This window comes from Corvus cornix, chromosome 1A (genome assembly GCF_000738735.6).
Source record: "Corvus cornix cornix isolate S_Up_H32 chromosome 1A, ASM73873v5, whole genome shotgun sequence".
NCBI classification, from domain to species: Eukaryota; Metazoa; Chordata; class Aves; order Passeriformes; family Corvidae; genus Corvus; species Corvus cornix.
Genome location: NC_047057.1, coordinates 41996754 through 42009859, shown reverse-complemented (window position 1 = coordinate 42009859; position 13106 = coordinate 41996754). Strand labels below are relative to the sequence as shown.

The 13106-nt window shown below is 37.9% G+C and overlaps 1 protein-coding gene across 2 annotated transcripts in view; it reads right to left on the bottom strand.

Annotated features, from left to right (window-relative positions):
* Positions 1–13106, bottom strand: part of TMTC3 (transmembrane O-mannosyltransferase targeting cadherins 3) — a 37730-nt gene that overhangs the window by 17548 nt on the left and 7076 nt on the right. Inside the window, exons 2-8 of one of the 2 annotated variants that reach the window (XM_039571049.1) lie at positions 12348–12464; positions 11524–11740; positions 10256–10474; positions 4231–4330; positions 3417–3532; positions 1602–1774; positions 496–748 (exon numbers count right to left, since the gene is read on the bottom strand). In XM_039571049.1, the coding sequence (XP_039426983.1) occupies positions 496–748; positions 1602–1774; positions 3417–3532; positions 4231–4330; positions 10256–10474; positions 11524–11712 (1050 nt within the window). In that variant the 5' untranslated portion in view covers positions 11713–11740; positions 12348–12464. The remainder of the gene's footprint in view (positions 1–495; positions 749–1601; positions 1775–3416; positions 3533–4230; positions 4331–10255; positions 10475–11523; positions 11741–12347; positions 12465–13106) is intronic. The other variant, XM_039571050.1, reaches the window with a different exon arrangement.

The following is a 13106-nucleotide window of genomic DNA, read 5'->3' as shown; positions in this document are numbered from 1 at the left end:
ACAGAAGAACAACAAAACAATAGAAAAAGTGGAAACCCTTTTCCTAAATGCAAAAATATGTCCTTTCTTTCATACCTATGAGAAAGAAAATCAAGTCTCTTGCTAAATACACATCATGACTACTGACATTTAAATAAGGTAGACAGCTTGCAGGATGAAAATGCATTCTGGTCCTTGAAACACATTTAAATTCTACTGAAAGCCCCCATTTGCCAGTTGAGCTCCGAATATCTGAGAAAGGCTGCAATACAGTTTGCAAATACCTAACAAGAGGCATATTTATCCTCATCTCTGACAGAATCACATACTGAATTGCAATTTAGCAGTTTTGTTGCTAGACAATTTTCCCCTTATGTGTTCATTTTAGCCCAAAAGGAGATGCACATAGGTCTAGATGCACATAGAGATGCTCTCTAGGTCACAATAGATTACACATGTGACCAACCTGGGCCACTTACTCTTAACAAAAGGACAAAACCAATGCATCATTCATACCATCAATACTGTCTTGGAGGAATCCCCAGGGTACCGGAGACTGAAGACCATCAAAGATCCCAGAAAGCAAAAGAAGGTAAGGGTGGCAACATTTCTAACATCTAACAAAGACTCCACAAGAGGAATAGTTCCCATTGTCCAGTCACAGCATAATTCTGAGGGATTGAGAAGAAGCCAAGCATTTACAGGAAGGAGGTAGTTGAAAGTCAGCTGTCTTGCTGGGGATGGACTAACAGCAGCTGGGTTATCAAACCTAAAGCAAAAGAAAGGAGAAAAAGGAGCTTTTAATGAAGAAAGATATGGCCTTGATTCCCTTTGTGGCAAACTTTAGAGTCATAGCTAGAACTACTACTTACAGACATGTAAAATAGCCTAATCTTCCTGCATTTGTCAGGTGTGAAACCATGCACAATGACACATTGTAGAGAGGCACAGAGCCTCCTCCATGTTTATGAAACTGTTTTGGGATATAATCAACATAAGTTTGAAGAAACAGAATGATTTACACCTAAAGCTGGGACCTAAAGTGGTCCTTGCTCATGTTTGTAATAGTTTCAATAGTTTGTCTCATTTTTTCAGGGACAGTTTTAGATTCTCGTATTTCTACATTGCTCAAACTTAAGATAAATTAGTTTGTCAGTTCTGATGTCATTCATATACACTTATCTTCAAGTAGTCTATCTGAAGACAACCATGTTTTCCACATAGTACATACCTAAAATACAAAATATATTCTGTTTGTAGAAGAGGAAAAAACTTAAGAGGTTGGGAGTGTTCAGCTAAGGTTCAAATACAGAGACAATAAAAAATACTTAAGCAATAAGACATTTAATTTCTGAATTACTAAGATGAACTATAAACGGCAAATTTCTTTTAAATGGCTGTCTGCTCAGATACCTCAATATTTTAGACATTTTAGTCAACACTTGCTGGAATAGTATCATATAGCAATTTCACAAAAAATGCAATATTGTACAGACACTGAATACCGATATTAAAATAAGTGAGTAACACTTAAATCCATATATTTTTGGCCATTTCATTTGACTTCATTAAGCCACATCTTATTTATAAACAATTGTAAATAAGAAACACTTTACTATTACCTTGTAAACACTGGAAGCTGAGACTGGATAATCTGGACTCTGACAACTACAAGCAGCAACGTACTGAACATTAGGACTATGAGCTTCAACAGTGTTTGGAGCATAGAGAAAGGAATACTGCCCTTCCCTCGAAGAATCTGTACAGCTGTGTCCAACAATGCTGGCAAGGTGTACTGCAAATTAAAAAAATTGTTTATCATCAGAGTACTCATTACTCCCCTTAGATAAACAGCTACCTAGTTCTTTTTTCCTTGGCTTTCTCTAAACGTCTGCTCCCAACAGTTACTTAGTTCAGCTACTTAGTGCTTTCATGACAAGTCCCCAAAATAAGGTCTCCATCCTAATAAACTATTCAGGTATTCTTGCTAACACTATCACAGCTGAACCTGTATGCCTGTAGCTGTCTATTTTGCACTGACAGATCAAAAAACTCTACCATCTTCAGAGACTTGAACAAATGAATCATAGCCATGAAATAAACTTTCAAGAAGAAAAATCACTATTTTCAGAATTATCAGCCCCTCTGAAAACTTGCCCTATAAACAAAATTCCTTACGAATGATAGAAATACTATTTGCTTCCTGATTAGCCCTGGCTTTCTATTTTATGCCTCTACTGCAGTAAGTCATTAGTCCTTGCCTCATGAACATCATGATCGTGCAGTTTCCCATTACATAACCTAATTTCTTTTCTGTACCTCTTTCCCTTTGTCTTCATCACTTCTGCTGGTGATGATTTATTGGTTCGCACACACTGGTTAGCTAAACTACAGAAATGGAAAGGTTTTTGAGGACTGGTAAAACTCTAAGTTCATGTGACACCTGTGCTTTCAGAAGAAGCCTCAGTTTGCATTTTATCTTTTCTACTCAATTGACTCACACAATCTTGTTAAACTTTAATGAAATTGAAGATCAGATCAAAAAGTTACTAAAAGAAAGGAAGAGTGGGCTGAAAGCAAGTCACGTACTGGTGATTTCCTTAAAAATGCAGCTTGAAAATTCTATGTTTATTCACTAGACCTGCAAAGGCAATAGTTACAAAGACATCTATGTGATTTTGTTATTTTGGCCTTGGTTATGTATCCCCAGGATAGACAATCTTTTGGCTTTTATTGGTGCATTTTTTGCAAAATATTCCTGCAAGTAATTAAGGAATAATAACTTGAAAATTTTCTTAAAATATGCAATGATACATTTTTAATTGCATTTATTTTGATTATTAAAAACCTAAGAATTATTTAATTGCAGGAACATCTAGTTTCTTTAAGGAAAAGTCACTATTAGTTTAAAGGCTTATCAATGCTTAAAATGAAATCTATCAGAGAATGGTATTCTTAGAACAACAAATTTCTTAAGCATATTACTTATTCAAATAGAACTACTCCAAAATGTCTGGTTACTCAATAGAAAATGATGAAATGCATTTGTATATGATATATTCTCTACTTTTACTACAGGGATTAAAACCAAATAATCCCTCACCTTTATACACCTCATACTTTAATCAAGACTGTTAACATGTTAGGATTTGCAAATCTCAGTGAACCAAAACTGTAGGCTTCCATTAAGACCTGTCAAGTCCTTACTGAGTATATTTGCTAACATCTCTGTATGGCATGTAAAGGACAGCCTGGATGTCATTTGAGTCCCTCAACATGAACCATTTATGTCAAACATGAACTGACTCAAAAAAATCTGAAAAATGTAACAGAACTATTGAGCTAACCTGAACTGAGAAAGATCACTGCTGAAATACGATGCTTTAAAGTACTTAATGTCTCATAACAGAAATTCACTTTATTTTTCAACAGCTTACCCCTTGAGCAATAAATACTTCATACACACAGCATATCCCCACCACTGTTATTCCTTGTTCTTTACATAGTGTTGCAACAGCTACTAGAAACACAGTCACTGCAATTGGAGTCCACACTGCAAATAAAGAAGACATTATTGAAAGTGTTCTGTCTTACAAAAAACACAAACATTTAATCAAGTAAATTAACCTAAAAAGTGAAGACTTTGGCTATTCATGTTTGAATATGCTACGTTCTGTAAACTTGTTTAGTATGTAATTTCTTATGAAAGATGACCAGTTTTCCTCTACAGAAAATAATACACAAGCATCAATGTTAGAACTGCCTCCCTTAAATCAAAAGAACTAAATGAAGGGTAGAAGACTAGTTTATAGTAAGTAAAACAAAATATCTCAGTATTTCCTAAATCACCAAAGCACTTTTTCAAATGGAATACTTTATAGGGAGTCATAACTTTTCACTATGTCAATCTGGCAAAGAGGCAAGCCTCCTTCATCTTCACTGAAACTTTGCAGCTTACTTGTGACTGAACAGCTGAGGCACCACAGCACACTTCCACTTAAATTGCAATAATAAAAGTCAGTGCAGGAATCCCCTGCAGTAGGTGTTATAAAGCTAATTAAGAAATGCTTAAGTCTTGGGGAAAAAAAATGCAATTTATATAATGGAATGTAGTATTACATGGGTATCTTGGGGCTCAAGGGGTTTTGGAACACACTTGCTGAATAACTAGTACACCTCTATTACAGTTTTAAGAGCATTTTTATCAGTGATAAAGGAATTTAATTATATCTCTCTTTGCCAATCATTTACCTATGGTATTATCTGGCCCTTTAGACTTTGTGTATGACAAAAAAGCAGCTAGGAAAAAAATAGATGATAAAAGCTCTGCTCTGCCCACAACTCCAGTCACCTGAAAAATAAAAGAAAAAAAAAACCTTAATTATTATGAAATATTTATTATTATTTGACATTTTAAGATAGCACTTGTTGAGATATTATTAGTAATCTAAGTACGCTATTTATACTAGATATTTATTATTATACAAAGCTAGCAGATCTTTAAGGAAGTATTCCAGGAGTTACCAATCCCCAGCAGCAATAAATTGGGCAAGGAAAGCAAGAGGTTGGCATTGCTGAGTAGAGAACTGCTGGTGAAACTAAAGTGAAAGCAGCAAACACCCAGGCAGTGGAAACAAGGGCAGGAAACCTGGGAAGGGACAAAGTTCAGCTGTGCAGAGATGGGGTGAGGAAGGCCAAGGCAAAGCTGGAACTGAATGTGTCAAGGGACAAAGAATAACAAGAAAGGCTTCTACAGGTATGTTAACCAGGAAAGGAAGGTCAAAGGTGTAGCCCCCCACACCAACAAAGCTGAAAAACTAGTAAAAATGGACAAGGACAAGGCTGAGGTACTCAACAACATTTCTACCTTAGTGTTCAATGGTAACCTCTCTTTCCACATCTCTCCAGTGGATGGCAGTAGGATTGGGACTGGGAGAGCAAAATGCTTCCTGCTGTAAGTAAGGGTCAGGGTTCATGAACACCTGAGGAACCCGAACATGCATTAAGTCTATGGGACTGGATGACATGCATCCCAAAGTCCTGAAGGAACTAAGGGATGTAGCTGCCTATCTCCATATTTGCAAAGTCACGGCAGTCAGGTGAAGCCCAGGTGACTGTAAAACGGGAAATACTATACCTATCTTTAAAAGGAGTAGACAGGAAGACCCTGAAACCTACAACCTGTCACCCTCAGCTCTGTGCCTGGGAATACCATGGAACAGATCCTCCTAGAAGCTATGCTAAGGCACATGGAGAACAGGGAAGGGATTCAAGACAGCCAGTATGGCTTCACCAAGGGCAACAAGGACACCCGCCTGTTCAACCTAGTGATCTTCTTTGATGGAGTGACTCCATCAGCGGACAAGGGAAGGGCTGAAGTTAAAATGTATTTTGTTTTCTCTAAAGTGTTGGACATGGTTCCCCACAATATGGAAAGAGATTGATTAGATGGGTGGACTGCTGAATGGATAAGGAACTGGTTGGATGGTTGCATCCAGATGATAGTGATCACTGGCTCCCTCAGGGGTCCATACTGGGACCAGTGTTACTTAATATCTTCATTAATATCATAGACGAAAGGATTGAGTGCACCCTCAGCAAGTTTATGATGACACCAAGCTGAGTGATATGGCTGAACCATCTGAAGGATGGGATGCCATCGAGAGGGACCTGGACGAGTTCAAGAAGTGGGTCCTTGGGAATCTCATGAGGTGTAACAAGACCAAGTGCTGGTGCCGCACCTGGGTTGGGGCAACCCCTGGTAGCAATCCAGACAGGGGAATGAACAGATGGAGAGCAGCCCTGCCCAGGACTTGGGGGTGCTGGTGGGTGAGAGGCTGGACATGACCCAGCCATGTGCACTCACAGCCCAGAGAGCCAAACGTGTCCTGGGCTGCATCCAAAGCAGCGTGGGCAGCAGGGCCAGGGAGGGGATTCTGTCCCTCTCTTCCTGTGAGACCCCACCTGCAGTGCTGCATCCAGCTCTGGGGTACCCAGCACAGGAAGGACATGGACATGTTAGAGTGAGTCCAGAGGAGGCCACCAAGATGATCACAGGGATGGAGCAGCTCTCCTACAAGGAAAGGCTGAGAAAATTGGATTGCTCAGCCTGAAGAAGAAGGCAGCTTCAGGGTGATCTAATTTTGGCCTTCCACTACCTGAAAGGATCCTACAAGGAATGAGAGACACTATTTTCAATGTGACAGGACAAGGGGGAATGGCTTCAAACCGAAATAGAGTAGGTTTAGATTAGATATTAAGAAAAAATTTTTTACCGTGAGAGAGTGATGAGGCATTGGCACAGCTTGGCCAGAGAAGTTGTGGATGCCCCATTCCTGGATGTGTTTAAGGCCAGGTGGGAGGGGACTTTGAGTAACCTGGTCTAGTGGAAGGTGTCCCTGCTCATGGCAGGGGGGTTGGAACTAGATGATCTTTAAGGTCCCTTCCAACCCAAAGCATTGTATGTTTCTATTCTAGCAACTATTCTAGTACTAGAATAGTGCATGACTGATACACTACTAGGATATGCATAAGTAAGATTGATAAACAAAGCAAAAAGTGACTCAGGCAAGAAAGGCTGCTTTCAGTCCAATCATTCAAAACAAGAATCATACAGGTGGCTGGTGCCCAACTGTGGCTGATATTGCTCTAACCATTGAGACAACTGAAAAATGATGAACTTTCTCTTTTGCCAAAAAATATTCCTTGGGACAGAATTTGGGCATGGTAACAACTGCTGTCTCCATAATACTTGGATGACATCAGTTTTCAGCAATAGGAGTTCTAACAGAAGACTCATGAGGGCTGTTCCACATACATATTCTGCAGACACCAGCACACAGAAGCTATGATTGTTGTTTTGTTCATACCTTTTCTGACTGGTTGAACAGATCTGAATCTGAAAGGAGCACTTCTTTGACTGGTGCTATGGCAGCTCTAAGGTGAGCAGTCAACAGTTACAAATAAATGGATGGGAAGCTCAGTGCAACAGATAAAGAATGACTCAGGCTTTACTACAGGTCTGGCAATTTTCAGAATGACAATTTGGTTGGCAATATGAAAATTGCAGGTAATGCCCCCTTGATGAGACAGAGAGGAGCGGATTTTATGAAATTCAGAGAAGCACTAAAATGCATAGGGCAGAAGGTTGTTTCAGAATCCCCAATGAAATACAGATTCATTCCCATTTCAAGACCTGTTTTCAAAAAATGCTAAGATGAAACCAACAACCAGACGTGGAAGACCGGTCATTATGTTAATGGTTACTGCAGTAGCCACTGTGTTGACAACTGTACCTCCTAGGACTACCATTCTTCCTCACTTGTCCTCCTCTCTAATGCCTCTGACTGTTTCCCAATTTTGCAAGTAACATGGATGAAAAATGGCATGCTATCCTGAGGCAGATGGTCATATTTAGCTAAGGAAACCTCATAGCTCATGATTTAACTTTGATGATGCTGAAAACTGACTTTCTACCAACCAGACCCAGCTAGAAAGTTTTATTGCTATGTACATTCTTGGTCAAGCATGATTGATCCAGCACAGCATAAAATGAGAAAGTAACTCAGTACCCAAGGTCACAGCATAAAGAAAAGCATTCTAATCTGAATCTGAAATCATACTCTAGTATTTCTCTTGGGACTACTGTATGTCTACCAAAGGAGACAGTGAATCACACACAGATAAAGCATGTTTCATGACTGGTAAGACACCATAGTTTGTGTTAGTATTTTGAAGAGTATATAAGAATTTGTTTCCAAAATATCTTAAGATGTTTCAAAGATTCCTGGTCTGGACTGCAAAATTGTCTGGCATTAAGACATTAAAGAGAACTTTATCTGTAGATCAGTTGAAAGAGAACATTAATAAAGCATGTTGGTGTGCCTCCACAGTTGACTGCCAACAAAAGAGAGGTTCTATTTCTGGATACAAATGTGACTTCTGAGATAAAATTCCAGCACTCAGAAGGTTAGTTGACATCCTGTAGTTATAAAGGTGGTTTACATACTTCTGGCCAAAACAGTAGCAAAGTAGCTAGGAAGCTGAACTGGAATTGTACAAAGACAAACAAAACTATGATGCTTTTATTCAACCCATTTCCTAAAAACTTCTTCCTCAGAATAACAGGTATTACCACTGCAAGAGCCTACCTTCTCTCTGAACTCAAGCAGAAAATTATCTTAAGTTTATCCTGCTCTGATAATTTTTAGAGGAAAAATCTGTTTATCCTAAGATAGGTAAAAGGTTGAAATACTTATGTATTGCACCGGCTGTTTCAAACTCTTTTGCAGGTGACTAATAAGTAGGAGGTTAATTTGAAGGAAATGAATGTAAATGAATGAAAGCCAGATACCTTTCAATTATAAAAAGACAAAAATCCCCATTCCTAACATACATCGCCTCTTTTCTGTGTAAGGAAACTACCAGTTGTTCTGCTTTTCATACACTGAAAAAGACGGGGATAGGAAGGAAAAAAGCCCTTATCTGACTCCTCATTGAGTACCTAAGTACAGCAGCGAAGGGATTAAACTAGAATTGCAGTTTCTCAGTGTTTCCAGGCCAGCACCAAGTTGTACCATCCTTGTGTTACAGTGCCCTCATGTGGCCGATGCCAGGCCTTACACACCCTTTGCCAAATCGCTTCAGAACTACGCAACATTGCCTTACATAATTGGCTTTTGTTACACAATGCGCGGCAGGATTTGTACAGCACTTCTTACTAACTCTGATGCACAGTAATGAAAGCATCTGTGTTACTTGATATTTCAGGCAGAATCTTAAAGTTCAGGCACAATAAAGACTCACTGAAATTTGGAATGAAAGTGACAAATTACACTGGTTGGTCTAACCTGTGAGCAACTAACGTTAAGTCACCAGCAACTTGCTAATACTCCTCCAAAGATGCTATGGCATTTACTACAAAGAAGCAAAGCCAAATTTTGCAATTTAAAGCGTATTTTTTCAAAGAACCAGAAAACCAAATGAATTTTTTTTTTAACCTGTATTTTATCCAAGTTTTTATGGGGGTTTGTGCTTTGGAGTAAGCAGAACTTCTTAGGTGCTTAACTTCTGCACTTTTAAACATTCCATTAACTTCTAGCAAGGACATATTAGTAGCTCAAGTAGCAGCCAACTTTATCTACTCAATTCCTATAAAATTTGCTCAAAATACATGGATGCAGGCTTCTGAAATACTGCCTAAAGGGATTTGTACTATTAGTGAATAAGAGAGATGCAAACTCTTTATCCAACAAATCAGAACCAAAAAAATTACAACAAAGTAAGAGCAAACCCCTCTCATTTTATTAAAATCAAAAGATTCTACTCCCTCCCTTCCCCACCCAAAAAAACCCCTTCACACAAGAAAGTGGTACCACCTCCAAAGCAGCAAAAGATTCAAGCATTTTCAGTTTTCTGAAAATAAACTAATACTATAAGAAAAAGGAGATGGAGAAAGGGCTTTGCAACACCTGTGTACTGAAATCCAGGAAAGCAGATTGAATGGGTGCACAATGAACAGCAGAAAATGCCACAAATCTGCTTTATCATATTTTCTGGCAGAAACAAATCTAATGAATGGTGATCACAAGATTTCATTTCCTCCACAACATTGCAAGCCTGGTTGGCCACTAAAAAGTATATAATCAGAAAACTTGTACAAATAAAGCTTTTTTAAAATTTTTTTAATAGAAGTGAAGAATTCCTTCAGAATCAAAGAAAAGGTAAATGTGAGAGGAGAGGAATGTATTTCTTCTTCCTTATATACTATATGTTTAAAAAGTGGACCGTTCAAACAGAATAGGCCTAAGCTGGCTATAGCATAGCAACAAAAATCCTAGCAGAATGTCCCACTGAGACACACATACTGAAAAGACAGAAAAGAAAGTAGACAGAATAGACAAGGTGATTAGCCACAAGGGATTCTGGAAATTAATTAATAGGCATCCATAGTATTTGCAAAATAGGCTACTGGATGAATCATCACACAACACAATGTCTACGTAAGCTGAAGTAATAAAAACCAATGTGCATAGCAGGGGCTTAAGTTACTTAGTAACTAATGTGTCTTTAATTACTTTCCAGTGGCTGCATGTAGTATGAAACAACTCTGAGCATGAAAATTTGTCACTTCCATCACTCACTGCAAAGGGAAGAGTCAGTATGAGTAAAATCACACTTTCTGTAGTTATATACATATAAGCAGATAAAACCACCCTGAAATTTAAGTTTCATTAACACAGCTCAAACAGGTTAAGCACATCACAGCCGTACCTACCGCTTCAGTATGTATTGGGTGCACTGCAAAGAGCAAGGATGCAACTATGCTGCTCCTGTTGTCCAGGAAGAGCTTACAGACCTTGAGGAAGACTATGCAAACCACCACATGAAAGACCAGATTTAGAAAGTGGTAAGAAACTGCATTTAACTCGCTGAACAAGTAGTTTAAGCGAAATGTTAGAACTGTGAGGGGACGATAAGATTTATGACTCCGCTCCTGAAAGAAAATAAATAAATCAATCAGTCCATGAACTTACAAAGTGACTTTCACTCCAAAATACCTTTCTAAACACCTAGGCAAATGTGAATCCCCTTCTACTGTCAGGCACCTACCTTCAAAATAAAGATACGAAAATCAGTAGCACCCCCCCAAAAAAATGGCTTATTTCCACTAGACATGATTTTTGAGTAAAAACATGTTAAAAGGTACTACTTGAAATTTTACTGGGGGAGTTTAGGAACCTACTTAACCCTCAATGAATACAGAACTAAATGGCATCTGGAATCTTTGGTTACAGGGTTATATGAAAATTATGTATCAGTCTATTTGTAGAGCTAGAAAATAACATCTCACAAGGAACGAACCCGGTACATTATGACCATAAGAAAAGATTATAAAGTGGAATGCCTTGATTGGCAGAAAATGTATGAATAGGAGAGAATTTTTATTCATTCTCTCAGCAATAACACCATGTGTGACTTTAAAAACTGTATCAAAATCCTTTAGCCATTGCTATTTAAAAATGTTTATCAACAACTTCAATGCCAATGCAGCTTTTCAGATAAAACATAGCCACTCTACATGGGCAATAAATCAGAAACTCTGGATTTATATACATATACACTTAATTTAATTTAAAGGATTCAATATCCCAATTCCAAGCTTTGTTGTTTAAGTGTTACCTTTCCTTCCAGACTGCATTTAGAAATAAATACCCTTGTATGTCAATATCTGACTTTTGCAGGAGAAAATAAATTGGTCAGCATTGTTCAATTTCGATATTGGGATTACACAGCAAATAGCATCTTGCAGCTGTGTGCTTTCGGTACAACTTCATTTTCCTACCAGTTCTCTTATTGAACAAAGGCAAAGAATATAAGCTACGTGTGTTCCTGATATTATAGTACAAAACACTAACACCACTAAATTCCATCAAATCCAAGCTATTCTGTTAAAACCACATTAGGGAAAAGAAGCGTAAAAACACTCGGCAAGGTTTTTTTTCGATTTCCTAAATGTTTCAAAGTGTTTCATAAACCATTTACCTCAGACATTGGAGTGCCCCAAAAGTCATTCTGAAACAGATTTTTTAACGGAGTAGAAGGATGCAAATCTTTATTGTCCAAAATTGCGGAAACGTCATCAAAAACAAACCCACAAAAGAGACTGTTCCAGTAGCAAGCTGCCACCACACCAACTATTAGTGCTGCTTCCTTCAGGCTTACATCAGCCATCTTCTCTAGGAGTTCTCATGGACAAAAGCTGAAATATACGTAAAGACACTTGAGTAGTTTTACTTACTAAACTTGATAAAGAAAGTCAAATTTAGACATCAAATACTTTAGAAGTTAATGAAACTCCATACCTAAAAATCAGTAATATAGAAAAGTTTCCTCACGTCTCACGCATGTAACATGGTTTAGTGTTTAAAATAAATACTCTCATTGAAGTATCTTACCCTTAAAAAGCCTTACATAAAGTGGGTACACTGCTAATTTTCATGTTTTACTTGGGGGGGGCAGGGGATAGAGGGGTGGAAAAAGCATTGATAATAAATTTTGATGTAGTTTTTTGCAGACAGCTATGCAGTTCAAGTGCTGCAAACTGATAAACTATGAAAAATAAGTTCTCTGGAATCCTGAGTAGTTTAACATACACAAAATTCTAAGTTATCAAAGAGGCAGACAGTGTATCAATTATTTATGGGGTTTAAGTTTAAAGGTGTTACTCAAAATATTTCAAAAGCAATCAAAACTAAAACAAAACTTCAAACATTCTGATGAACAAGCAGGACACTCGTAGAACTCCACAAATATGGGGGTTCAAGAACAGGTATAGGACATCAACAATAATAAAAAGTTAAACTTACCATTGAAGGTCACACTAGGCTCATTTGCATGCTTTGTAGAAGTTCATGAAAAGGTCATTTTTTTTCCGCAACTCTGCCAATTGCTCTGATGTCACTGACTGTTCATGAGAATACTGTCTAAAAAATAGCATGCAAAAAAAGACAAAATAAACTTTATCTTACATTGTTTTCTCTCATCTTGCATAAACTTCCTAAACCCTAGAAATTATTAATCAGTAGTTTTATGATAATTTACAACATATTATATGGGTGAACTGATCAAAACATGAAATTACTGTGTATTGGAGTTGTTTGAAAATACTGTTCTGCCTAGGAAGAATAAGAAGGTAACTACAGGTAAAAGGCATTTCTTTTGACCACTGGTTGACACAGCATAGACCACTGCCAACTGCTGGGACAAAAGATACTGAAAAGCTACAGAGAGTTGAACACTTGACTTTATTATAGAGAAAAAGGACATGACCGAACAAGAGTATTTTCCCCCAAACTGTAGAGGGGGAACATTTGTAAGGACACAGAGCAGCTAATATTAGCCAGATAATGCAGATCCATGAATATGTGAAGACTGCAGCCTTATGTTTATCACAGTTCACACATCAAAGCTAATGAGCTATTTGAAAGCTACAATCTGCTTTATCGTCCTAAACCCTGAAATCCTGGTGATTTTTTTTTTTCCTTTGGTCTCCTGGGCTTTTTAAAAATTGTTCATTTATCATAAAACATGCTGAGCTGGAAGGGACTCACAAGGATCGCTGAGTC